The sequence below is a fragment of the Enhydra lutris genome, unplaced genomic scaffold, assembly GCF_002288905.1.
Source record: "Enhydra lutris kenyoni isolate GAN:26980312 unplaced genomic scaffold, ASM228890v2 scaffoldscaffold13, whole genome shotgun sequence".
In the NCBI taxonomy this organism is placed as follows: Eukaryota; Metazoa; Chordata; class Mammalia; order Carnivora; family Mustelidae; genus Enhydra; species Enhydra lutris.
The window spans coordinates 33,431,132-33,457,745 of NW_019154097.1; the positions used below are offsets into that span (position 1 = coordinate 33,431,132).

The 26,614-nt window shown below is 48.8% G+C and overlaps 1 protein-coding gene across 1 annotated transcript in view; it reads left to right on the forward strand.

The window, feature by feature from the left end:
• Nucleotides 1-26,614, forward strand: part of LOC111145656 (nucleoporin 188) — a 47,855-nt gene that overhangs the window by 19,498 nt on the left and 1,743 nt on the right. Inside the window, exons 9-41 of the mRNA XM_022500731.1 lie at nucleotides 619-830; nucleotides 2,190-2,304; nucleotides 2,944-3,144; nucleotides 4,062-4,151; nucleotides 6,511-6,576; nucleotides 7,521-7,640; nucleotides 8,122-8,248; nucleotides 9,066-9,218; nucleotides 9,400-9,526; nucleotides 9,738-9,825; nucleotides 9,922-9,998; nucleotides 10,599-10,713; nucleotides 11,763-11,883; nucleotides 12,011-12,077; nucleotides 13,229-13,357; nucleotides 13,682-13,821; nucleotides 14,662-14,768; nucleotides 16,328-16,534; nucleotides 16,628-16,797; nucleotides 17,743-17,812; nucleotides 18,213-18,280; nucleotides 18,710-18,905; nucleotides 20,807-20,884; nucleotides 20,980-21,065; nucleotides 21,287-21,432; nucleotides 22,129-22,310; nucleotides 23,599-23,799; nucleotides 23,995-24,087; nucleotides 24,521-24,679; nucleotides 24,887-25,024; nucleotides 25,812-25,886; nucleotides 25,966-26,199; nucleotides 26,313-26,444. Of these exons, the coding sequence (XP_022356439.1) occupies nucleotides 619-830; nucleotides 2,190-2,304; nucleotides 2,944-3,144; nucleotides 4,062-4,151; nucleotides 6,511-6,576; nucleotides 7,521-7,640; nucleotides 8,122-8,248; nucleotides 9,066-9,218; nucleotides 9,400-9,526; nucleotides 9,738-9,825; nucleotides 9,922-9,998; nucleotides 10,599-10,713; nucleotides 11,763-11,883; nucleotides 12,011-12,077; nucleotides 13,229-13,357; nucleotides 13,682-13,821; nucleotides 14,662-14,768; nucleotides 16,328-16,534; nucleotides 16,628-16,797; nucleotides 17,743-17,812; nucleotides 18,213-18,280; nucleotides 18,710-18,905; nucleotides 20,807-20,884; nucleotides 20,980-21,065; nucleotides 21,287-21,432; nucleotides 22,129-22,310; nucleotides 23,599-23,799; nucleotides 23,995-24,087; nucleotides 24,521-24,679; nucleotides 24,887-25,024; nucleotides 25,812-25,886; nucleotides 25,966-26,199; nucleotides 26,313-26,444 (4,290 nt within the window). The remainder of the gene's footprint in view (nucleotides 1-618; nucleotides 831-2,189; nucleotides 2,305-2,943; nucleotides 3,145-4,061; nucleotides 4,152-6,510; nucleotides 6,577-7,520; nucleotides 7,641-8,121; nucleotides 8,249-9,065; nucleotides 9,219-9,399; nucleotides 9,527-9,737; nucleotides 9,826-9,921; nucleotides 9,999-10,598; nucleotides 10,714-11,762; nucleotides 11,884-12,010; nucleotides 12,078-13,228; nucleotides 13,358-13,681; nucleotides 13,822-14,661; nucleotides 14,769-16,327; nucleotides 16,535-16,627; nucleotides 16,798-17,742; nucleotides 17,813-18,212; nucleotides 18,281-18,709; nucleotides 18,906-20,806; nucleotides 20,885-20,979; nucleotides 21,066-21,286; nucleotides 21,433-22,128; nucleotides 22,311-23,598; nucleotides 23,800-23,994; nucleotides 24,088-24,520; nucleotides 24,680-24,886; nucleotides 25,025-25,811; nucleotides 25,887-25,965; nucleotides 26,200-26,312; nucleotides 26,445-26,614) is intronic.

The window sequence follows — 26,614 nt, forward strand, 5'->3', positions numbered from 1 at the left end:
TTAAGTCGTGATCCCGGGGTCCTGGGATCGAGCCCCACATCTGGCTCCCCGCTCTGCGGGGAGCCTGCTTCTCCCTCTCCCTCTGCCCCTGCTTGTATTTCTTCTTCACTGCCTCTCTCTCTGTCAAATAAATAAATAAAATCTTTTTAAAAAAGAGAAAAATAAGGAAATTCTTAATATACTGTTAGAGGAAATGATTTGTAAGATACACTGTTAGTTGAGAGAAGTATGGAATAGTTTGTATAGTATATTTGATGTAGAGATGGCTGGATGGGTAGGTCGTTAGGTAGACGGAGCTTAGAATGAGTGAAGGAATGAACGAGTGTATATGGCAAAAGACTGGAAGGGGAAACAAGAACCTCTACAGCGGTTGCCTCTGGGGACAGGTTAGGATGACTGGGCAGTGGGAATTGTACAGAGGGAGACTTATTTTTGGTATCTCTCCCAAACCCTTTTGCTTTAAGCATTTAACAGATTCCTTAATATATGGCAAAGAGGGAGACTTTTTTTACTCTCTTCTTATACGTATATTCTCTAATAAAAAATAACTTAAAAATTTTAAATAGGCTTTTAAATCTGACTTTATTTCTCCCATTTTTTTCTCCATTGGTTGTGCAGACCGAGCGCCAGGTGTCTCGCTGGTTTGTTCAGTGCCTTCGGGAACAGTCCATGCTGCTAGAAATTATTTTCCTTTATTATGCCTACTTTGAGATGGCACCTAGTGACCTGCTGGCATTAACCAAGATGTTTAAAGAACAAGGATTTGGTAGTAGGCAGACCAACAGGCACCTGGTGGATGAGACCATGGATCCTTTCGTAGATCGGATTGGGTAAGTCTGAATGAATTAAGGCTACAAAACTTGTACAAGGTGTAGAACGTTGGTATTAATAGATCCTGTTAATGGGTGAAAGGATGGTCTAGATGTACTTTTCACTTGCTGGTAGGGAAACAGATTGATATACTACCATGTTCCAGGTCTTATAGGGAGTAAAGACTGGGATTAGAGGGCCATGTTTTCTCAAAGTAAGTATTGCATTCTAGTATTTGACTATCTTCATCTAAAAGGTTCATTCATTCAACAAAAAATTTGGTGAGCATCTATGGTAAGGCATTGCAAATGCTAAGACGGTGATAGGGCAAGTGTGTCCCCTGCCCTTTTTGAGGTCATCATCTGTGGACTTTGAATTTTATGGCAGTGGGTAGATCCATTTTTTTTTTCCATATATACAAAAATACATTGTTTGTGTTTTTTTTGTTTTTTGATGTAAATGGTGTACTTTTTTACAACTTAACTTTTCACGTAACTAGATGTCCTGGAACTCTTTTTACCTCAGGATGTTCTTTAGCTGCTGCATTAGTACATGGGTTGGATGTTTATTTAACAGTTTCACTAATGGTAGGCAGTTAGCTTGTTTGGATATTTCAAACAATGCTGTAAGAACATTCTTTACAAGCCTTCCTGTACATCTGGGTGAGTATGACTGTGAAGGAGCTGGAAGTGGCTTTTTTGGGTTGAATGGTGTGTGTGTTTGTGTTCTAAAATATTGCCAAGTTGTCCTCCACAGAGGCTGTACCAACGTATACATCACTGATTGTAGGAGGAGAGAACCAGTTTCCCTACAATCTTGCAAACCCGTGTTGTTATCTATCATCCCCTCAGTTTTTTCCCTTTTGCTGCCCGGATTTGCCTTTCCCTGCTTATCTGTGATGGTGAGCATTTTCTTACCTACTCTTGGCATATCCTCTGGAGTGAACTGCCTGTTCGCATCTGTGTCTGAGGAGGAGATTCAGCTGCGTTTAACAAAAAGGATGATGTTACAGTGGTTCAAATAGATAGGTCCACGTTTTGAGGGCTGTTTTCTCTGTGAACAAAGATACACACTTGAGTGGTGAGATGGTTTATCTGGGTCACGTCTCATTGGTGGCCATAGAAACTTTCCACACTGGATCTACGCTCTGGCCTGCTCAAGCCCCTGTCAACCACAGTCAGGCAGTTTAAATGTGGCCAGATGAATTGAGGTGTGTTGGAAGTATGAAATACATACAGGGTTTAGAAGACTTAGTATGAAAAAAATGCAGAAAAAACCATTAGTAATTTTTTGATATTGAAGTGTCTTCCATTTCATCTTATTCTCCAGCAAGGTTCAGAATTGCTCATGTGATACCATGATACCATTTTTCTTCCCAGCTACTTCAGTGCCCTTATCCTGGTGGAAGGCATGGATATTGAATCCTTGCATAAGTGTGCTTTAGATGACAGAAGAGAACTGCACCAGTTTGCCCAGGACGGGCTTATTTGTCAGGTAAACTTGGAATGGCTTCCTTTCTCTTTTTAAACAATTTATAGTTAGGAGTATGTGTTTCACCACTCAACTAGACTGCCACGTAAAATTTTTCTTGCGGTGGAATTTAAGATTCTACAGTGTTAAGTTAATTGGAAGAAATCTCAGATTTCAGTTTTCTGCATATTGGTCGTAGTTGAGTCTGTGAGAATGTATAGAGTCACTCAGAGAGTTGGCACCAGGACAGAAGAGGCCCAAGGACCGACCGCTGGGGATTGTCTTTGTTTATGGACCTTGTGCAAGAAGAGCAAAGGGGAAACATATTCAGATGGCATGGTGGTTAGAGAGAAAGTGGGGAAAGAGCAGAGAAAATTCAAGAAGGATTGGGAAATTTTCTAAAGGAAATTCCATTTGAACATGTATTTTATAATGTTACACTAAGACTACTTAAAATTAGAAGAAGAAAGTTGTGGGGAAAGGGAAGAGTAATGGAGGGGTTTATTAGTGAGGTGTGGTGGGGGTTGGGGAAGAGTAGACTATCAGAGTGGGACAAGGGGCTACTGTGGGCAAATGGAGGACATTTGCTCTTACCCTTTCTTTTCAGTGACACAGGTTTTGTTTTTTAGTTTGGTTGTTTTTTTGTTTTTTGTTTTTAATCAGGATATGGACCGTTTGATGTTGACCTTCGGGGACATTCCACATCACGCCCCAGTGCTTTTGGCCTGGGCTCTCCTCCGTCACACCCTGCATCCAGAAGAGACAAGCAGTGTTGTCCGGAAGATAGGTGGCACAGCCATCCAGCTGAACGTATTTCAGTATCTGACCCGACTGCTCCGCTCACTGGCCAGCGGGGGCAATGACGTGAGGCTCGGGCTGTTGGTGTTGGAGCATGAGAATGCCACAGATTAGGGCAGAAGCCCGTGAATGAATCATGAGAGCAGTCATGAGAATTGTAATAGTGGCGTGGACGATGATGAGAGTTGTTTCTAACTTCGCAGCTCATTTAGTATGAGTGGGCACCGTTATCAGCGCTTTCTGCGCATTCTCGTTTAGAGCACTTCGTCCTTACAGCACTTCTTTGCGCTAGGAATTTTTATCCTATTTTACATATTGGGAGATTGAGACTTAGGGAGATGTAATTTGCCCTCGAATTACTGGCAGAATAATACTGCCAGGCAGTGGGAGGTGCAGTCTGAACCCTTGGCCAGTACAGGCTACTGTGCCGCCACAGTAATCTGGAGGACAGCTTTGACCACCCTGACTGGAGAAATCTTTTTTGGGAGCTTACTCATTCAGCCATAGCGGGATGAATTAGCCATTCTCTTGAGTCTCGTGTTGGGGTTTAATTTCAGAGGCACTGTTGACTGAGTTTGTTTTGACATGTGAGCAGGAAACCTCCGCCAGCAGGCCCCACCGGCTGCCACTGGGTCATTTATCGTGGTGACCATGCAGGCAGCTGCGTCGTTTGTGTCAGCACATAGAGACTCTTTATCCTTTCTCTGGACTGGTTCTGCTTTTCTTCCCCATGAAAACTAGTCATTTTGAAAATGGTTCCCTTTTGATTTTATTCTTGGGGGTGTGGTGATATTTATGGTTCCTGCTTTCTCAAGGGAAAAATCCCTTGTCTTCCTGATCTTGGGACTAAATTAGGAAAATTACAAAGCCTTGGATTCCCTTCCCATTTGTTTACAGAGACTGTGTTAATGTGTAGGATTATGCTAAATCTGGGGGCAGAGTTTTGTTCTTCAGATCAGTTACTGACTCCTTTGCCCATACAGTGTACCACCAGCACTGCAGGCATGTGTGTCTATGGACTCCTTTCTTTCGTTTTGACCTCGCTGGAGCTGCACACACTGGGCAATCAGCAGGTCAGTATCTGGCTTTTGTGAGACTATCTACACTGCCTGGCTTTGCAGTCATATCCCTAAGATATCCCTTTGGACCTGTTATCACACACACCCACATACCCCGGGTATTAATTTGTTTATTGCTGTTTCTTTTCATTTATTGTATTATACAAAATACATATTAATGACAAAAAGTCAGAAAGTGCTGATAAAAAGAAAAATGTGTAATCGCACCATACAGGGCAAGCTCTGTTAATACTTGTTGTGTTCCCTTCCAAACATTTTGTGCATATATATATATATTAACAATATAATGATTCTTCTCTAAAACAGAATCACAATGTATATACTGTTTTGTAATCTCATTTTGGGATAGAGCACTGTCCCAAACATCAGTGGGTGTAATAAATATCCTTCTGCAATATTTTAAAAACATGAAACATTTCAAACTTATATCAAAGAAGACAAAATTATGTAACGAGCTCTTAAACGGTCCTATCACCAGCTTCCAAATTATCAACTGACAGCAGATGTTGGTGCTCTGTCCGTCCTGTGACTGCTGTGACTGTTTTGAAGCAAACCCCTGACATCATTTAGTGCCATCTGTGAACAGTCAGTGAGCCAGAATAGGAGCTAATAAAACTTTACAACCATTAGCACATCGAAACAAACACTATCTTCAAATAACAAGTCAGGATTTAAATTTCTAATTATCTTATAAATGTTGTAAGTTTGTTATAAGTTTGTTTTGATCAGGATCTAAATAGATAGGGTCCATACATTATTGGTCGATAACTCTGTCGAGTTTTGATCTGCACCCATGCTTTGCACTGCGGTGGACATAAGTCATATCATTGTCTAGATCCATTAGTTCCTTGGGAGTCACAGAATGGCACTATTCTGTTTCCTCTTTTGTTTGTTGGTTCGAACGTTGCTATAGAAGTTTGTTTCATGGTATATACAAATATTAGATTATGTTGTACACCTCCCATCAATGTAACGTATGTCAGTTATACTTAAAAAAAATCTTGCTCTCATTAGCTATTAGCTATCTGATACTCTGGTATAGAATACTATACATGCTTGTTTTCCTATATTTATTAGTTTTCCCTACCGTCCTGCAGAGGTGGTTAACACTCTAGTAAGGTCTTTAAATTTTTACATGTCATTGTGAACTCCTGGGTATAAATAAACATGTTAGCTCTGGGGGTTTTTTGTTTTGTTTTGTTTTGTTTTAAGATTTTATTTATTTATTTGACACACACAGATCACAAGTAGGCAGAGAGGCAGGCAGAGATAGAGAGGGAAGGAGGCTCCCCGCCGAGCAGAGAGCCCGATGTGGGGCTCGATCCCAGGACCCCGGGATCATGACCTGAGCTGAAGGCAGAGGCTTAACCCACTGAGCCACCCAGGCGCCCCATTAGCTGTGTTTTAATCCACTGCAGTTACTATTCTTATGTTCAGACCCCCCACCTTTGGCCAGTAAGAACTTTTTGATGAGCTTCTGAATGTGTCTGAAACAAAGCTTCCGTACTTTGATAGCTCCGTTGTTTCTGGTATGACCCACCGTCATGGGGTTATCTTACAGGATTCTGTCCCCAGACCTGGGATATGCTGTTTCTCCAAGGAACCCTGGTTCTTTGCAGTAGAAAGTGCTGTTTGAGGAGTTCTTTATAACTAAGTCATTATATTCATTTTTAATGACTTGTTTTGGAAATTGAAGAAATTGGTGAAGTTGCTAAAAATGAAAATTTCTTACCATTATTAAAGAGATTGGTGTTAACCGGAAAACTCAATTTCCAAAGCTCAAGGGGCACAGAGTAAGCTTTGCATCCTTTGCCAAAATTCTGGTGGTAATATTTGGACCTTATCATATATCTGGAGGGTCAGTATTAACATATCTGGGCTGCTAGAGTCCTCATACTTGGTTTGTTTAAAAAAACCATTCCCAGCATATGCCAAGCACCGTACTAGGTGCTGAGGATTAAAAAACTTAAAAAGGCATTATTCTTGTCCTCTAGGAGAGCAGTTTAGCCAAGCCTAGTAATACCTCACATTTACATGGCATCTTAAATTTATAGTCCACCTCTCCATATATTACCTCATTTAGTCCTTACAACAGTACTATGAAGCGATAACATTATCACCATTTTATAGGTAAAGATTTTGAAGTTCAGAGAGGTTAACTTGCCAAACTGCATATAACAGATACAACGTACACCCTAGACAGGGTATAATCTTACTTTTAAAACCTAGGGTTCTTTCTGATATAGTATGTGAAAGTATTGTTGCTATTTTTATTTGAATAGAATGCAGTTTAAAAAAAAAATAGTGGTTCAAAGAGGGAAAATAAGCTATTTTCTTCCCCCTCCCCCAACAGGATGTAATTGACACAGCATGTGAAGTCCTGGCAGACCCTTCTCTTCCAGAACTATTCTGGGGAACAGTAAGTGTGTCAGAGGGAATTATGCTAAGATATTCTTGTAGTGAAAGAATTTATCAAGCACTTACTTTGTGATAGGTCTGATATTAAGCATTTATGTCTTTTCACATTAATCTTTACAAAAGTGTATGAAGTAAATAGAATTATTGTCATCACCATTTTGCATTTGAGGAAAGGTGATGCTCAGAGATGTGAAGTGACTTGCCCAAGGTCACACAGCTAGACAAACAGGATCAGGAAGCAGTTTCAGCTGACTGAATCCGTAGCCTGTATTATTAACTAGCACATTCGCTAACCGACCCAAAATGTCTTTGTTCACATTGACGGTCTCAGGCATCAGTGTTACTGTGACTCTTGGACATGGTACTGGGAGATTGTGACTCTGAGTAGTCAGTATTGTAACTGGTTAGATAGGAATTTGGCTTTGGAGAGAACAGTTTCTCACCAGTCCTCAGGGTTAGCATTGACAGCAGCCTGAAGCCCCAGGGTCCAGCTGATCTATTCTCCTTTGTACTGTGGCCTGTATGTCTTATCTTCTTCTTCCTGAGTTGCTATCCAGCCTCACACTGTTCCTGGGAGAAGGTGGCATGAAACAATGTATAGATTGAGGATCTGTTGCTTTTGTGTGGTAGCCAAATGCTGGTATGTGTTTGGTGCTTTTCACATTATTGGAAACACGTCATGTGGAGGTGAATGCTGTTGTCTTCCTATAGGGAGGATGGCCAGAAGAGGTCACCGGAGGCAGTGATGTTCTCTTTTCAGGTCCTGACTAAATCTGCTGTTGATAGCCATTTTCAGTGGAAATATGGAAGTCTTAAATTGTTAGAAAGGAGTGATGTCTGCCTGAAGGAAATGATTGGTTTTAGGCTTTCTTATGATTGCTGGACAATTCGGAGATCTGTAATTCGTGGATTATGTGGTCAGTGACTTCTCTCCTTCTACGATAGGAGCCAACCTCCGGGCTTGGGATCATTCTGGACAGTGTCTGTGGGATGTTCCCCCATCTGCTCTCCCCACTCCTGCAATTGCTACGAGCCCTCGTATCAGGGAAGTCCACTGCCAAAAAGGTAAGCGGTTCGGTTAGATGCCTGAATTCAGAGTGTGGGAGGTATTTTTGTGGGTGCCACTGCCACAGCAAGAATTAGTCTGAAGTTGAATGAACACTGCCAGAGGTAGTGTCTCAAGTTTATAAAATTTAAAGGACCTATTGTAGATGCTGTGGGAGAGGACAAAATATAAAGTTCCTTCCTATCTCATTGGCAGAGACTAACAGTAAACACAAAAAGGGAGTAACTAGTAAAGCCACACAGTCAGTGTCATTTGAATAGTGAAGACCCACCGTTCAGGAGAGTCTGCTGTCTGTGAGCCAGGGCTCCTTGCGCTCAGCGTTAGAGGATGGTGAGGGCTGGCAAGGAGTGCGGAGGCGGGTTCAAGAGTTAGGGAGTCCCCACGTGCAAGGTCTGGCTAAAGAGCAGAGAAGTGGACATGGGACCCCTTGCGTGTCCCCCAGGTAAACGTGTAGGTGTGTTTTTTTCTGCATGTTGGCAGGTGTATAGTTTCTTGGATAAGATGTCTTTCTACAATGAACTTTATAAGCACAAGCCCCATGATGTGATCTCCCACGAAGATGGAACTCTCTGGCGGAGGCAAACGTCCAAACTCCTTTATCCTCTTGGTAAGATGGAGAGACCTTGGCTCAGTAGCTCTTTTCCTTGGCCTCTATTGAGGCTTCATCTTTGCTGCTTCAACTTTTTCATGCAAGCTGCCTTTGAAGCAGTTCTTCTCTCGCTGTGCTTGTTGATAACTGAGGGCATTTCTCCCTTTTTTATGTCACTGGATTGTTTTATTTCAAAAATAATGCATGTTCGTCGTAACGAGAGACATGGCACCAATCTGTACCTCACTGAGTTCGCCTCTTGGAACTTAGCTGTTGGGTAGTCGGTGCTGAGAGTTGGTATGTCCTGTTACATACTGTGTATGCTCTTCTAGACTCATTCTGCAAGCTGCTTTTCTTATATACAGATCTGACCCGTTCTTTTTAGTAACTACAGAATTATTCTGGATATTCCAGAGTCTTTTATCTTTTTCATTCTAAAGGACATGTAGGCCATGTCAGGTTTCTGCCTCTACAAACAGTGCTGCCTCGGGTATGTGTCCCTCATACACTGGTGCTTTTATTTTTAGTACGTAGCGTCCCCACAGTGGGGTTGTTGGGTAAAAGGGCGTATATAATTTTAAATAAGTGTCCACCAACAGGTGAAATTGATAAACAAAATGTGGTACATATATAATGTGGGATATTATTCGGCCTTGAGAAGAAAGGGAATTCTGATATATGCTATAACTTGGGTGAAACTGCTCCATCAGTGTTAGCTACTAGGAAGAGAGTGTGTACATCTCTGTGTGACTAAATACTGGTGTCTGGAGTAGGAGGCACTTTTTCCTATCGTATCCCCAGATATTAGACTCATTTCCTTTCCTCTCTTCCACAGGGGGCCAGACCAACCTTCGAATACCTCAGGGCACCGTGGGCCAAGTAGTGCTGGACGACAGGGCTTACCTGGTACGCTGGGAGTACTCCTACAGCAGCTGGACCCTCTTTACGTGCGAGATCGAAATGCTGCTGCACGTCGTTTCCACTGCAGGTCCGGTCCGCTGAGGGAGACATGACTGTGGGGACGGAAAATGGCTGTGCTTAGATTCGGAGGACAGAGACTCTCAAGATAAAATTGAAAACCATCCGGACTGGGATAAATGTAGTGTTTTTCTGGGTCTCAGAGACTATTCCGTGTTCTTGAAGGAATTGTTTGCTTTCTTTCCCCACAGATGTAATCCAGCACTGCCAGCGGGTCAGACCCATCATTGATCTGGTGCATAAGGTCATCAGCACGGATCTGTCCATAGCAGACTGTCTCTTGCCCATCACGTCCCGCATCTACATGCTGCTGCAGCGGTAAGCCTCTGTCTGGTCGCACACCTGCTGGGTTAACGTCCGTACTCATTCCTCTGTGGGAAGCCCTGGTGTGATACTGTCCCCATCTGAGGGCCTTCCTGTGTTTCTATCCTTGCTGAGAGGAGGGCCTTGGGCAGAGAGAAATGGAAAATGTTTGTGGAGGAACAAGTTGTGTTGCTCCCTTTACCGAGTGGAGGGCACTGTTCTCCAGGCTAGCGGCGGTGGCCTCCCCGCCGGCGGACGTCATTGCTTCTTGTGTCAGTTGCTTGACTGTTTTGGCTGCCCGGAACCCAGCAAAGGTGAGAGATGCCAAGTCTTCCTAAGAGCCAAAAAAGGGTGCATTTGGTGGCTACCTGAAGACACGTGGACATTGGGCTCTTCTTTTCCCTTGTCAGGTGTGGACTGATCTTCGTCACACAGGCTTTTTACCATTCGTGGCCCACCAGGTCTCCAGCATGAGTCAGATGATTAGGTGAGCTCGGTCTTCCTGTCTTCCTCAGTTGGGCAGGGCGTACTCCCTGGGAGCGCCATACACGTTTCAGGTCCAGGCTGGCTTCATTCCTTTTCAGGAAACTTCCCTGGAAGTTTCTGGATATATTTCTCATCCAGCGGCAAGCCCCCTAGGTGTGTGGGAGTTAACTCACCCACCTGAAGAATCCGGAATTGACTAGATCCGGAGACTTGGCTTTGCTTTCCTAAGCCATAGTCACTCTGTACCTTTCCTTGTTTCATGGCAGCCGGAGCTCACCTACGGGGCAGTTACTAATACACAGGCTCCATTCTCCTACCTGAGCATTCTCTCCTTGCCCGCTCTCAACTTATAAGACAAAAGGATGTTTTTTGGATGTTTATTTGATTTCTTTACTTGAAAGCTCTTGAGGTTGTACATCACTAAAACACCTTCTTAATGTTCACTCTGGGTAGGAAGTAGCTTAGATTTGATGAATTCTTTTGCGGAGATTTCCTTTTGGGGGCCCAAGCCATCTACGTAATAACAAGAATGCTCTGTGATTAGTTTCTGGAAACCCTGAGATTGCCCCACCCTGATTCCCCTGCCTCTGTTCTCTCTCAGTGCGGAGGGGATGAATGCCGGAGGGTATGGAAACCTCCTGATGAACAGCGAGCAGCCCCAGGGCGAGTACGGGGTCACAATTGCCTTTCTGCGCTTGATCACCACTCTTGTCAAGGTAAGAGCGGGTCAGATGGAATCATCCGAAAGTGTCTCCTACTGTGGTCTCGGGTCTTCAGGTCCAACAGTTGTCCTGAGGTTACGGCATTAACAGTTTCTGTGTGTTGACTCTGTACCCGTTCTGTGTACGGCACTTTTTCTGGGTTAATTTCTGTAACCCTCGGAGGCAGGTGATAGGATGTGGTGACTGTCAAGCTGTTTTCCCTGGAACCCAGGGCGGTACATACGTTTTCTTTCACGACTCCGTACACATGTATGTGTGTGTGGGCCCCCGAGGCAGAGGGTCACAATTCAGCACTACTCTGACGACGCAAAAGGCATTTGGATATTTTCTCATAAGCTGATTCCACAGTCCATTAATGGATCCCAGCTCAGTTTGAAAAATAGATGTTGCAGTCTGACGGAATTAGGGTTACATTTCAGCTTGACCTCTTGCCTGCTCCATCAGCCTCGGGCGGGTAAAGAACTTTTTACAACCTCCGTGAAACAGGAGTCATTGAATGGTCTCTACTCCACGGAGGTGTGGAGAGGGCCGCACACGAGAAGCACTCGGTGCTTCCAAAGGTAGAAGTAGCCCTTTGTGGAGCTAGGGATGAAGACCTGTTTACGCAGAAGTGAAGAATCCCCACTTACAGGTGAGGAAGCTGATGTTGCCGAGTGACATTAGACAAAGAGTTGTGAGTAGTAGAGCTCCTTTCTGGTATTCTAGGGGCAGAGGGGAGGTTGGGGTGTGGCTGGCATCGTGACCATGAAACCAGCATTCCCTGTCCCTGACGGTCCCCTGTCCTTCATGTTTATGGTACCTCTCCGCTGCACCAATTTAACCTTCCTCCGTCCCCTTCACATAGCTGCCTTTTGGGACATGGTGACGTTGTTTTGTTAGTCTTTTTCTCTGTCAGAGAAACCCACAGCTTGGACCCTGTTGAATCCTAATGTTTGCCAGGGTTTGCCAAGATTTCTTGTGGACCTGTGGGTTTCAAGTTCAATCTCTGGTAGCTAAAACCCTTCCTTAAATGGCAGAAGTCCTCACAGCATGGTTTCTTCTAGGGGCAGCTGGGCAGTACCCAGAGCCAAGGGCTGGTGCCCTGTGTCATGTTTGTGCTGAAGGAGATGCTTCCCGGCTATCACAAGTGGCGTTACAACTCCCACGGCGTGAGAGAACAGATCGGTAAGGAAGGCGGTGTGTTCAGGGAAGACCAAGCAGCTCCAGGCTCCCTGGAGATCTTGTCTTCCCTTCTCGGGATGCGGGTCGTCACAGAATGCCACATCATTCCTGTGTCTTTTCTGGAGCCTAGGTTGCCTGATCCTGGAGCTGATTCATGCGATCCTGAACTTGTGCCATGAGGCCGACCTACATGGCAGGTATAAGGGGGGGGGGGGTGACTGGTTGAGCTGGCTATGCCCAGATGCCACCACTCCTCACGGGAGTACAGGGCCTTCTGTGCGGAGCCCCCTTGTTCTTCCAGAGAACTCTGCTTGCTTGAGCCCAGAGCTCAGTACTCTTGAGGTTCTGATTTGCTTTCCACTGGAGGGCATCCCTGTGGGTCGAGAAGAGAAGTGAAGGGGAAACAAGCTTGTCCCCAGTGAGGTTGCGCATGCGGGCGTGCACACACACACACACACACACACACACACAAATTGTTTTTTATGATCTTTACAAAAGTAACACGTGTTCATTGTGAAGTAGAAAGCGCCCTTCCTAAACCTACCTCTGTGAGATGACTACGAAGTTAGTATGTTTTCTGCTACGTGATTTCCTCTGCTTGTACTGACTGCTCTGGAATTTCATTTCCATGCCACTTCATATAGACCTGTCTCATTTGAGTGGCTCCGTGCAGTCTCTTCTGTGGATTAATAATTACTCATTTCAGTAAATCTATTCATTAATTGATAAGACAGTAAGATAGATTTGCAGGGTGGTTTCTAAGATCAAATATTTTTTTTTTCTTTTTAATTTTTTAGGACTTTTATTCAAGAGAGAGAAGCGCTCATGTTCGTGCACAAGTTGGGGGGCGGTGAGGGCAGAGGAAGAGGGAGAAGCAGACTCCCCACTGAGCAGGGAGCCCTACATGGCGCTCGATCCCAGGAGCCCGAGATTATGACCCGAGCTGAAGGCAAACATTTTTTTTTTTTAAGATTTTATTTATTTATTTGACAGACAGAGATCACAGTTGGCAGAGAGGCAGGCAGAGAGAGAGGAGAAAGCAGGCTCCCTGCTGAGCAGAGAGCCCGATGCGGGGCTTGATCCCAGGTCCCTGGGATCACGACATAAGCCTAAGGCAGAGGCTTTAACCCACTGAGCCACCCAGGCGCCCCTGAAGGCGAACATTTAATTGAGCCACCCAGGGGGCCCTAAGAGCTAGTCTGTTTAAGCAGAGTGATCAGAGTGTGTTCATCTGGCAGAGAGCTGCTTTGCATTACTGATGTCCCCTTGGTCGGTTTGGACAGTGCTCTTCCCTTCCAGTCATAAACTTGGTGGCTCCCTAGTAACTTGGAACGTGTCTGTCTTGCAGTCACAGCCCCAGCCTGCAGTCTCTCTGCATTTGCAGCCTGGCCTACACAGAAGCCGGGCAGACAGTCATCAACATCATGGGCGTCGGTGTGGACACCATCGACATGGTGATGGCTGCTCAGCCCCGCAGGTAGGGCTCCCAGCCCCCTTCCCCGTTTGTCTTTACTGAGCCTGCGTGTTCTAAGAATTCCAGTGTAAGCTTATGTGTGGTAGCTTTTTAAGACAGTCTTGTTTCCCCTAGGACGTAGACTTTATGTACCCTGGTGGCTGCTGTGTAGACTGGCACACAGCAAAGGGAGTTGATTGCTCCTCCTCGCTCCTAGTTTGGACTGGGGCCTCTAACAGAAGCTGTTGACCTCTGGGATTATTGTTGGAATCTAATTCATGAGAGCACATTTGTTGTGAATGAAGTCATGTTGTCTGAATCAACTTTGGTTTCCATTTGGCACCCTAGCGATGGGGCAGAGGGCCAGGGGCAGGGCCAGCTGCTGATCAAGACAGTGAAACTGGCATTCTCCGTCACCAACAATGTTATTCGGCTGAAACCGCCTTCTAATGTGGTGTCCCCCCTGGAGCAGGCTCTCACACAGCATGGTATGTATGGCTCTTCTGACCAGCAGGGCTTCTGCCCACAAGGGCATACTTCAGGCTGTGGTGTTGGAGACCAGCAGTATTTTCTCACTAATTCCTGGAGGGAATTTGGGAATGATCACCAGCTCCCATCCTGGACTTAGAAACAAGAGGGCTGGAACGTCCTTCGCTTCTGCCTCCTGTTGATGACAGAATAATAGTTAAGGACCCATGTTCACAGTCAGGCTGCCTGACTTCAGATTTTGGCTCTAATCAGCCGTGTTACCTTGGCTCATTATTAAGCAGCTCTGCCTCAGCTCTCTCGTCTATAAAATGAGGATAATAGTAGTGCCTACCTTATAAGATTACAGTGGAGGTAAGATTACTACTTGTCAATCATGGAGAGAAGTTGGTAGTACTGGTAAATATTGACTGTTTGACTCTTTGGCCTTACACTATTCATTTAATCCCTTCGGGACCCTGTTTCCTCATTTTTAAGTAGGTGGTTAGGTAATGTCTAAGCTGTATTCTATTTGTATCATTTTGGGATTTGATAATATCTGCATTTCAGTGTAGTTTTTCAGTGTGATATCTTTTTCTAACCTGGTAAGAGACTACCTGTTTTTTTCAAAATGTCTCTCTTTCTGTTCTTAATGAATTGGATTGGGGTGTTTACCTCCAAACCCTGGGTATCCCCTTGGCTACTGAAAAAAAAAGAACGGATGGTCCCCTGGATTTTCTCTGGCCTTCCCAGGACTTGAGGCCAGTAAACTCCCTTGTGTGTGAGCCTTTGTGGCCAACAGCCTCTCTTAGGGGCTTGACTCGGCACACCTGCTGTCTAACCTATTTCCTGTGCTGCTTCAGGTGCCCATGGGAACAACCTCATTGCTGTTCTTGCCAAATACATCTACCACAAACACGATCCTGCTTTGCCGCGCCTGGCCATCCAGCTGCTGAAACGTCTGGCCACAGTAGGTTCCCACTCAATCAGCTAAAGCCCCAGAAAGCTCACTTGGTGCTTGAGACTGCTCCTGTCTTCTTTCAAGGGAAACACCTAACTTGGACTTTTCTGACTTTGAAAGATTTTGTTTGTTTATCTATTTGAGAGAGTGAGGTCACACACGTGTGCATGAGCTGGGGGTGGGGAACCTGATGTGCAGAGGGAGAGGGAAAATCCCAAACAGACTCCATGCCCAGCATGGAGCCCGATGAGGGGCTCGATCCCATGCCCCTGAGATCATGACCTGAGCTGAAATCAGGAGCTGGGCACTCAACCGACTGAGCCACCCAGGCGCCCCAAGACTTCTCTGACTTTTAAAGTGACGCATCATACACGCAACACACAAATTGTGTTGCCATACACACCACACATAAATGTTGTTTTATGATGGTATTTTTTTTCCTGATTACAAAAGACTTATTTTAAAATATTGAAACCTTACCTTTAAATGTGACATAGAAAATTAAGGTCCACTTGATCCCTTTGTTCCACGAATCCCTAGGAGCAGATTGGTATTCATTGGTCCAGATTTTTTTTTTTTCCCCTTAGGAGAGAGGGAGAAGAGGCAGAGAGAGAATCTTAAGCAGGTTTCATGCCCAGCGGGGACCCCAGTGTGGGGTTCAGTCTCACAACCCTGGTATCATGACCTGAGCCGAAACCAAGAGTCAAGTTGCTCAACGGACTAAGCCACCCTGGCAGAGTTCTTTTTGTCTGTGCTTAAAGGATGTTTGGTGTGTTCTTTTACTCTTTACAAAAGTAGAAGGGCCCCGTTTATGCTGTTTTATGCCTAGCTTTCTTCATGGAACACCAGATCTTGAAGTCTTTCCATGTGGACACATTTGGGCTGCTTCATTGTCTCTGATGCTTGTGTGGCGTGCCCCAGAATGGATGCACCCTAATTGATTTGGGCTGTTTTTTTGTCTTTCACTATTACAGGTAGTGCTGCAGGACTTTTATCCCTAGAGTTCCATTAACTTCTGTTTTCAGTTCCTAAAAATTAGGTATTAGTGAACATTTAAACTCTTTTAGGTATTTCTGAATTATCCTCCAAAAAGGATAGTAACAATTTATGTTTTTTTTTTTTTTTCTTAAACAATCTCCACACCCATCATGGGGCTTGAACCCACTGCTCCAAGAGCAGGAGTCTCACACTCCACCTGCTGAGCCGGCCTGGCGCTCCGACAGTTTGTACTAACGCCAAGTCCTGTATCCCTGCCACAGTGGCCCCATGAGTTTTTTCAAATCTTTGCTAATTGAATAGGCAAATCGGTATCATCTCATTTTTTTACCTTGCATATTTTTAACCACGAAAGAGGTCGTGCATGTTTTTATGTTGACTACTTTTTCTTCCATGAACTGGTGGGCCTTTTGTACTGTAGTTTGACACAACGTCCCTTCTAACCCAGAGCTATACATCTGGATGTTTCCCTTTCCACACATTTTCTACAAGTTCTCCAGTATGTTCTGCAGGAGCTTGTGGAGGTTTTTCTGAATGTAGAGCCCTACGTTTGTGTGTTCGGTGTCTGCCAGGTGGCCCCGATGTCTGTATACGCCTGCCTGGGCAACGATGCAGCTGCCATTCGAGATGCCTTCCTGACCCGGCTACAGAGCAAGATTGAGGACATGCGCATCAAAGTCATGATTCTGGAGTTCCTCACGGTTGCAGTAGAGACTCAGCCAGGCCTTATTGAACTGTTTCTGAACCTGGAGGTGAAGGATGGCAGTGATGGCTCCAAGGTGAGCCGGTGCCTGGGGTGAAGCTGGGGGAGGGGGTGGGTGCGCTGGTGGGTGGTGGCTGAGGGACTGAACTGTGGCTTGGCCCTCTTGCAGGAATTCAGCCTTGGCGTGTGGAGCTGCCTCCACGCGGTGCTGGAGCTGATTGATTCCCAGCAGCAGGACCGCTACTGGTGTCCGCCCCTGCTGCATCGGGCAGCCATTGCCTTTCTGCACGCCCTGTGGCAGGACCGGCGGGACAGTGCCATGCTGGTCCTCAGAACCAAGTGAGTCTGACTCTGGGAGGGATTGCCTTCCAAGGCTTGTGTCTGCAAAATGGGAGTAACAATAGTTTATACTTTCGAGGTGTGTTGTGACAGCTCACTTGGCAGACGCATAATCTGTGCTCAGAGCCTGGTTCGGTGCGCGGGAGCCTGACTCGGAGCCGTTCTCTGCCGCTGCCGGCAGGTGTCCTGTTCACCCAAAGGCAGAGATGTGGTTGTCTTAGGGCACCTTCCTTTTCCTGCCTTGTATGTTCTTCCCTTTTGCTAACCCCGTCACAATCCCTTGTTCTTGATACCAGTAGCTTCAGATATGAGAGTGGCTTGCTTGAGCCCTTGAACTGAATGAAACCCCTGTTCTCCAGGACCCTGTTTGCAGAAAGGGAAGGGACGTTCAGAAGGCTGACCACAGGAGTCCACGTCCTTATTCCCTCCCCACTCTCTGTGGGGCTGTGGAAAATGTATGGTGGCACAAATCATGAGAGTTTTTATTTACTTTTATGTATGTATTTATTTATTTTAAAGGTTTTATTTATTTATTTGACAGAGAGAGAGACAGCAAGAGAGGGAACACAAGCAGGGGAGTGGGAGAAGGAGAAGCAGGCTTCCCACTGAGCAGGGAGCCTGATGCGGGGCTCGATCCCAGGACGCTTGGATCATGACCTGAACTGAAGGCAGATGCTTAGCGACTGAGCCACCCAGGCACCCCATGAGAATTTTCATTGGTCAACTCTAGAACATACATACAATTGTGTTTTTAACAGGAAAACATAATTTTTATCTTTGGAACCTGTTACATTTATGTAGAACAGCTGACCCATGAAACACATGTTAGGATTGAGATGGGTACAGGGTACAGTATGGACAAGTAACCAGCTGGGGCGGGGGGACAGAACTTCAGGAAGGCTTGCGTCAGAGAAAGTATGATTTCCAAATGTATTTCCTTTTCAGACCCAAATTTTGGGAGAATTTAACCAGTCCACTATTTGGAACGCTTTCTCCTCCCTCAGAAACCTCTGAGGTAAGCCAGGGTGAAGGGTAGGACCGGGTGGAGAGTCCCTGGGAGGAGAGGCTGGATGGTGAGACTGAGGTCTAGGAAATGATACATCCCCTCAGTAAGCAACGAGAGTGTTTTCTTCACTGGAAGCTGCTTTCTCAGAGGCGTGCTTGCTTCCTCTCCCTTTGCCGTCTGCTGGGAAGGAACGTGGCATGCCCGGCCCTGTGGTGATGGCTCCGTCCGTGGTCTTCTCCACTTGCTCGGAGACCCTGCAGACCTGCCATCATGGATGCCCGTTCGCATTTGATAGAGATTGGGCTTCCTTGTTTCCCAAGTGTCAGGTCCCTCTTCTGTTCCATCGAAGGGGACACCAGGGCAGAGGTTCTCCTCATGGTTGGTGTCTAATCTGCTCTTCGCTCCACAGCCCAGCGTCCTGGAAACCTGTGCCCTCATCATGAAGATAATTTGCTTGGAGATATACTATGTAGTTAAGTGAGTCCTTTCCCCTTTCGAGATTTTAATTTAAGGTTTGGGTGAGGGGTTGTGCTGTGGCTTGCCATGAGGGGCATGGCTCTTTGAGCCAAGGCAGAGGAGAGAGCTGGTTTGGAGCCATTGATGGAGGGCTGCTAAGTTGTGTCCCTGGCCAGTCCATTGATGGCATTTATGATTATCAGAGAGAGTTATTGAGAAGCAAACTCCATGTGCCTGGGATTTTATGGAGGAGGAATCCTGGAAAAGGCCTCAACCTAACCCATTATGTTGAGCACGAAGTAGGAGCCCCACACAGTGGAGGTGACCGGAGCCGTCTGCCTTTAAGCCCAAGTGAGGTCGCTTTCTCTGCCTCGACAAGGGTCTGTGCCCATCACATTTCCGTCCGCTTTCAAAACCTAATTGTAGGTTTTGTTTTTTCTTAACATCTAGGGGCTCATTAGATCAGTCATTAAAAGATACGCTTAAGAAATTTTCCAGTGAGAAGCGCTTTGCCTACTGGTCGGGATACGTCAAGTCACTGGCGGCTCACACAGCCGACACGGAGGGCAGCAGCTGCACCTCCCTGGTGGAGTATCAGATGCTGGTCTCCGCCTGGAGGATGCTGCTCATCATCGCCACCAGTCACGTAAGAGCCTCTTGGAGTGGTTTCCGCCTGGGTATCCTAGCAACCGTGTGCCAGGATGCCTAACAGGCAGCCCCCGGGGATGAAGGATGAACCAGGGATCTTCCCTGAGAGCTAAAACGTAACAATTGTAGGCCCGCAGACCGGACCTTCTGTGGGTTCTTCAGGGTGTTGGAGCCAACTAGGGACCTGGAAGAAAAAGAGAAGTGTTTTAAAATCTCTTGAGACATTCATAAAAGCCTCCGGGAGCTGCTGTTGAGGCCCTGGATGGGTCTAAGGGGCTCCCTTCCTCCATTTGCTTCTCCTGCACGTGTCACGTCACCTATTTGGGTGCGTGCCCTGAGCTGGGTAAATATTCGTGGACTGGTCAGCAGGCAGCTGGGACAGCTGCCGCAGCACCCTCTCTAGGGAGCAGTTTGTTTTCATTGCTTCTAGAAACTGCATTTCTTGGTCTCAAAAAGAACAGAGACATTGTCTATGTACTGTATCTACTGAGAGTTGGTTTCTAGAGAGAGAGTTAGCTTTTGAGAAGAGTCTGTGTTTTTTCTTTGCGTGCGTGCGTGTGCATGTGTGTGTGTGTGTGTGGTTTCACCCAGTCGTGGTTGTGCAGTGGGGACTTAGTGTTGAACTGTTCTTCTCTGGGGAATCCAGGTAGATATCCTGACTCTTCATGAATAATTTGGGCTTGATGCATGTCCCTTGTTCCAAGCATACTCTTACCTTACATCTTCCCTGAGTGACTTGTTCCCTGTGCCGGACTGCCCACGACCTGGGGACATTGCTGTGTCACCATGGTTGCAGCCCGGGAGATTGTAGACGCAGCAGAGGGCAAGGCGGTCTTTGGGGAATGCCCGATTCCCACGTGGGGAGCCTGTGTGTCACCTGCCTTAAGGCCCTAGCTGGACAGCGGCTCTTTTTTTTTTTTTTTTTTTTAATTGAAGCGTAAGTGACAAATAATTTTCTCTTAGTTTCAAGCGGACATCAGAATGATTCAGTATTTTTACACACCATGAAAGGATTCCCACAATAAGTCCAGTGATCATCATTACCACCAGAAGTTGTGACAGTTTTCTTACCTGTGTTCCCAGAAAGTACGGGATAGGCAACAGGTCTTGAATTGTAGCTCCAAAAACCCTGCCATCCTCTTTCTTCTTAGAACAGTCTGATTCAGTCTAGGATATGGACCATCGCTTACTCATTTAACAGATACTAATGGAATGGTCACCATGTGTCAGGCACCAGGGGATACAGCAGTGAATAAGGCAGATAAGGTTTTTGATCTAGGGCAGAGTGGCCCACGAGGGAGGCAAATTGTAAACTAATTCCCAAAGAAATCCATGTTGAGGTTGTGACACTATGAAGGAGATAATCAGGATGCTAGGGTTGTGAGCACTGGAGTAGGAAAGGAGCTGTGAGAGAGTCCCTCTCCAAGGAGGCCATGTCCAGACCGAGACCTGAATGTACAAAGGTGCTCTCCGGGCAGAGAGCCCGAGGGGAGGAGTAGTCCCACATGTGCAAGGGGCCTGAGCGGAAAAGAGCCTGGTGTGCTGTGTTCAAGTGGAAGGAGGAGGCCAGGGGGGCTGAAAGGGGGCGAGCACAAGCGGCAGTGCTACCAGAATCCTCTGGACCAGATCCCCGGGGGCCTCTTGGCCTTGTTTGTATTTCCAGAGCACTGGGAAGGGAGCCTTTAAAGGGTCTGAGCAGAAGACATTGTCAGGAGGAGGAGGAGGCGAACCTGATTCGGTTTTGACCACATCTCAGGGTAGACAAACAGCAGGGAGACAATTAATTAGGCAGACTGTCACTTACCAGTGACTAATTGCCTGACGGAAGACCCTACGTTTCCTGGCTCCTAGAGTCTGGAATATTTTCCCCAGTGCCCTGTTTCTCCTGTTCCTTTGTAGGCGGAGGTCATGCACCTGACAGACTCGGCGGTACGCCGCCAGCTCTTTCTTGACGTGCTCGATGGGACCAAAGCCTTAGTAAGTATGTCTGGGAGATTCCACATTTCTTCCAGGGAAAAGGTGTCAACTTGCAGGAAGCCCAACCTCTGACGCATCTGCTGTCCCCCCCTCAGCTCCTGGTCCCGGCCTCCGTGAACTGCCTCCGCCTAGGCTCCATGCTGTGCACTCTGCTGCTCATCCTCCTCCGGCAGTGGAAGAGGTGAGCCCTGCCCGCTCCTCTCCGCTGAGCCTTCACTTTCCCGAGGGGGAGAACATGGGTGTGGAACGGGCTCGCTTCCCATCGCCGAGAATGGGACTGACCTAGCAAGCAGATGGGGGCAAGGCAGGGGGCCCGGTGGGCCTCCTAAGATGAAGCGGGTGTATTTTGTGGTCTCATGTGGGGTGTGTTGTCCTACCCTCTCTGCCCCTTACTGTTTCTAGAGAGTTAGGGTCTGTGGATGAAATCCTTGGGCCCTTGACGGAGATTCTAGAAGGAGTGCTACAGGCAGACCAACAGCTCATGGAGAAGACCAAGGCCAAGGTGTTCTCAGCATTCATCACAGTGTTGCAGATGAAGGAGATGAGAGGTGAGGGGCAGGGGAGTGGGGACAGCGGTCTTCCTACTCCACTCGCAGCCGGCCTGGTGGGGCTTCGTCCGGTTTTGAGCCAGACGTTTCTGCTGTGTGGTTTGAGCTGACAGTCTTGGAACACGTGTCAAGAAAACTCTTTTTTGGGATCCCTGGGTGGCTCAGTCAGTTAAGTGTTTGCCTTTGGCTCGGGTTACGCTCCTCGGGTCCTGGAATCAAGTCCTGCATCAGGCTCCCTGCTCAGCGGGGAGTCTGCTTCTCCTCTCCCTCTGCTGTTCCCCCTGCTTGTGCACTCTCTCTCTCGAAATAAACAAAATCTATAGAAAAAAAAATTCTTGGGGCGTCTGGGTGGCTCAGTGGGTTGGGCCTCTGCCTTCAGCTCGGGTCGTGATCTTGGGGTCCTGGGAGCGAGCCCTGCGTCAGGTGCTCTGCTCGACAGGGAGCCTGCTTCCCCCACTCTCTCTGCCTGCTGCTCTGCCTGCTTGTGATCTCTCTGTGTCAAATAAATAAATAAAGTCTTTAAAAAATGAAAAAAAAAAATTCTCTTTCTCTCCCATCTTGTCCCCCCAGCCCTGGCAGATCCCCTCCTCTCAGCACTGTACATTCTCTCTGCCCATCTGGGGAGGGAACATTCGGTGTTCCCTGAGAGTTGACGTGGTGAGCATGACCATGTCCCTCCCTGCCTGTGCTCTGCAGTGAGTGACGTCCCCCAGTACTCCCAGCTGGTGCTAAACGTCTGTGAGACCCTCCAAGAAGAGGTGATTGCACTCTTCGACCAGACCCGCCATAGTCTGGCATCAGGCGGTGCCACAGAGGACAAGGACAGCATGGAGACTGATGACTGCTCGCGGCCGCGGCACAAGGACCAGCGTGATGGGGTGAGGGAGCACCTGGGGAGTAGCGTGTCCTGCCCTCGCGCATCCAGCAAGTACTAACTGCCTGCTCGGCGCCGGGCCCCGGGGCGGTTAGTGAGCGACACATGTAGTCACTGCGCTTGGAGTTCGCAGCCTGGCGGAGGACACTGACAAAGCAGATCCAACTTGGAGACGTGGGGATATCATCGTGGCAAGTCCGCACGGGAGAAATGCCAGGAGAACCTACACCGTGGGGTTCTCACCTAACCTAGGGGCTCAGCGAGAAACCACCCTTTCAGCCGTGACTTAAAGCGTTGGCAGAGCCAAGCAGGCATGGGAGCAGGGAGGATTTGGGATCGAGAACAGGGCTGGTGAGCCATGGTCTGAGTCCCCTGGTACCTGGAGGAGAGGCTGGGGTGAAGCTGGAGTGTGGGGGCGGGATGGCAGCATTTATTTATTTATTTATTTATTTATTTGACAGAGAGAGAGAGAGAGAGAAGGATCACAAGTAGGCAGAGAGAGAGGAAGGGAAGCAGGTTCCCTGCTGAGCAGAGAGTCCGATGTGGGGCTCGATCCCAGGACTCTGGGATCATGACCTGAGCCAAAGGCAGAAGCTTTAACCCAGTGAGCCGCCCAGGTGCCCCTATAGCAGCATCTTTAATCTGGATTCCAAGTGAACGAGGAAAGGACTCTAGTTAAGCAAGGGCGAGCTGGGCTTTGGGAAGGTCACGCTGGATGCGCTATTGAACATTTTCTAAACTGCGTCCTGATTCACTGTAGTGGGTCTCAAACTGAGCTCATTTGGTTACAACCAGTATTTTTTTAGTGAAGTAGGATAATGCATAAAGAAAGTTCAGTGTGCTTTGCAGGTTGGAAGGGAAGGAAAACACACCAGCATGTGTATACAGGGACAAGGTGTAGAAAGTATTTATTACTGGGCCGTTACGGTGAAAAATAAGCTTAAAGACCCACTCGTGTGAAAACTCCACTGAGGAGGGCCCGGGAGGGTGGAGGAGGACCACCTGGGAGGTGGGTGCAGTAGTGCGGTGAGAGGGGCAGAGGCGGGTGCAGTGAGCAGGTGAGAATCGGCAAGTTTGGTAATTAGAGAAGAGTCGAGAACTGTCGCTGGCAGGTGGCTTATTAGCAAGGATGGAGTCGTCGTGTGTGCCCTGAGAGGGTCAGGAGAGACCTCAGGTCGTCCGAGTCGGGCTCACTTGGAGTCGTGTGTGAGGGCCGCCTGTGCTTCTCCGCCCCTGCGCTGCTTTCTTTACTCCCGCCCATCTCTGCCCATCTCCACCCTGGGCGCCGGCAGGTGTGTGTCCTGGGCCTGCACCTGGCCAAGGAGCTGTGTGAGGTGGACGAGGATGGTGACTCGTGGCTCCAGGTGACCCGCAGGCTCCCCATCCTGCCCACCCTCTTGGCCACTCTGGAGGCGAGCCTGCGCATGAAGCAGAACCTGCATTTCACCGAGGCCTCGCTTCACCTGCTCCTCACGCTGGCTCGCACTCAGCAGGTAGGACACGACCCGCGGGCAGAGGGGAGCCTCTCGCTTGTGCTGCGCGGCTTCCAGCCCTGCCTGTGACGGTCCCAGAAGCTCTGGTCTGCCCGAGAGTGCCAGCTGCCCCTGGGCAGGGTGGCTGCAGGGGACAGGTCCCAGGAGTGATGGCGCTAGGGAGGTCCCAGCTCATTCCTATCCTTTCCCTCTCAGGGAGCCACAGCAGTGGCTGGAGCTGGCATCACCCAGAGCATTTGTCTGCCCTTACTGAGCGTGTACCAACTTAGCTCCAATGGGACAGTGCAGGTGAGTGCCGGGGCCCGCCGGGGGCCTGGGCTGCCGCCGGACTGTGGCTGCAGCGGAAAAGCCTCCCTGTCTTTGATCTCATACTCACCCAGGAAACTGCTCTTCAGAGCCTCATGTGATGCCCGGATGGTGTGGACTCCTCCCCGTCCCCGCCCCAGGTCCTAGCAGGAGAAGCTCACATAGGTAGTTAGTGGCTGACCTGAGTCTAGAACCCAGGATTCTTAAATCTCCGCTGAGTGCTCTTGCCGTGTAACCATGGGCCTGGGACCCCTCAGGCCCTGCTGGTCACCAGGCCGTGGCCGTGGGCGTTCTGGGCTTTTTTCCTCCAAGCAGCCTGGCTGCCTTCGCTGCTGTGTTGTAAGGAGGCCCTGCTGCGCTCCTCAGCTGGAGTCATCGGTGTGTGTCCTGGTCTTGTCTGCTCTTTGTGTCTTAGACACCGAGCACCTCTCGGAAGTCCGTGGATGCCCCCTCTTGGCCGGGGGTCTACCGCCTCTCCATGTCTCTGATGGAGCGGCTTCTCAAAACTCTGCGCTACAACTTCCTGACCGAGGCCCTGGACTTTGTGGGGGTTCACCAGGAGCGGACCTTACAGGTGAGGGGCTGCCAACATCATACGGGTGGGGGCTGAGGGTAATGGGGGGTCCGGGCCATTCTGGACCACTCAGAAACTTCTAAGCCAAGGTACCCATTGTGCCATCGCCTCTGCGTTTGTGGGCTCAGGAGCGGTCTTCCCAGCTGAAGGGCAAGAGCAGGTGGGTCAGGTCCCCGATTGAGCCTGTCCTCCCGTCTTCCCTCCCAGTGCCTCAGTGCAGTGAGGACCGTGCAGAGTCTGGCCTGCTTGGAGGAGGCCGACCACACGGTGGGCTTCATTCTGCAGCTCTCCAACTTCATGAAGGAATGGCACTTCCACCTGCCTCAGCTGATGCGGGATGTCCAGGTGGGGCCCTGGACAGGGTTTCTCGGGTCGGAGTCTGGGGATGTGCTTGTGTGTGGGGTGGTGGGCGCTGTCTGGCGCCCTTCTGGTGAACTGCAGGCCTGTTCCTGGAACGTGGGCATCTTGCCCAGCGAATACAGGCTTTGCTTTCCTCGTGTAGCTTTCTCTGAGGCTGACGCTTTCTTTCCGTAGTAAAGGACAGCCTTGTAGCTTAAGAACTTGGGCTCAGCTGGAGATGTTGGTTCACATCCCTTAGGGATGGGCCGGCAGGGTGGGGGTAAGGGAGGTAGGGAAAGAGTGGGTCCCAGAGTCAGATAGGTGTCTCGTTTTTCTGACCTTGGTTAGGTCACTTCAGGGTCTCTGAGCCTTTTTCGTCTATAAAATGGGAAAATGATCCCCATCGTCTTTCTTTTTTAAAAAAAGTTTAAGCAATATCTATAACCCAACGTGGGGCTTGAACTCATGACCCCAAGGTCAAGAGCCACATGTCCTACGGACAGGCACCCGGGAGCCCCTCCCCATCTCACTTCTTTACTTAGGACCCGTCGTATGTGCTAGGCCTTGAGCTAGGTGCCAGGGAAACCTCCCGGGCCCCTCTTGCCCTAGTTCGTAGGCAGGCGCCCTTAGCGGCGGTAACCTCTACAGCCCGAGAACATGGGAGGTGAGCCCCACGGGCGCTCAGCGACGGAGGACTCAGGGGGCTCAGGGGGAGCTCTGGGGGTCCCGCTCGGTCAGGCTGCTGCTGAGCGCCTCCCCCCCACCCCCCGCCTCGGCCCCACGTCCCCTGCAGGTGAGCCTGGGCTACCTGTGCCAGGCCTGCACGTCCCTCCTGCACAGCCGCAAGATGCTGCAGCACTGCTTACAGGTGAGCGCCCCCCACCTGGCTGCCCGCGGGGCCGCGGCCTGGCGTCCGGGAATCCACCTCCGTTTCTTGTCTCCCTCAGAACAAAAATGGGGATGGCATCCCCTCGGCTGTTGCCCCCCGAGTTCAGCGGCTACCCGCTGCTGCTCCCACGCCCCCCTCCTGCTCCTCCTCCAAGCAGCCCACGGCGGACACGGAGGCATCGGAGCAGCGAGCCTTACACACCGTCCAGTACGGGCTCCTCAAGATCCTCAGCAGGACGCTGGCGGCCCTGCGCCACTTCACCCCAGACATCTGCCAGATCCTGCTGGATCAGGTACCGGCCCGCCCGAGTGCTGGCTGCCCCGAGTGCCCGCGGTGAGCTGCCCAGGCTCCCCTGTGCCCCGGGGCCCTCCTGGGGCTCCACATCACTCCTGTCTTGCTTTGCAGTCCCTGGACCTTGCTGAATACAACTTCCTCTTTGCCCTGAGCTTTACCACTCCCACCTTTGACTCAGAAGTGGCCCCCTCCTTCGGGACCCTTCTGGCTACAGTGAATGTGGCCCTCAACATGCTTGGAGAGGTAAGCTGGGGGCTGTCACACTCTGGCCCCTCAACATTCCGGTCTTTCTCCTGGTCTCCCGCCGCCTAACTGTGGCCTCGAGCACGTTCTCAGCCTTCCCGAGTCTGTTCCTCTTCCCGACTGAGTGTGTGAGAGCCTCCCCGGCAGGGTTATCATGAGGCCCGAGTGAC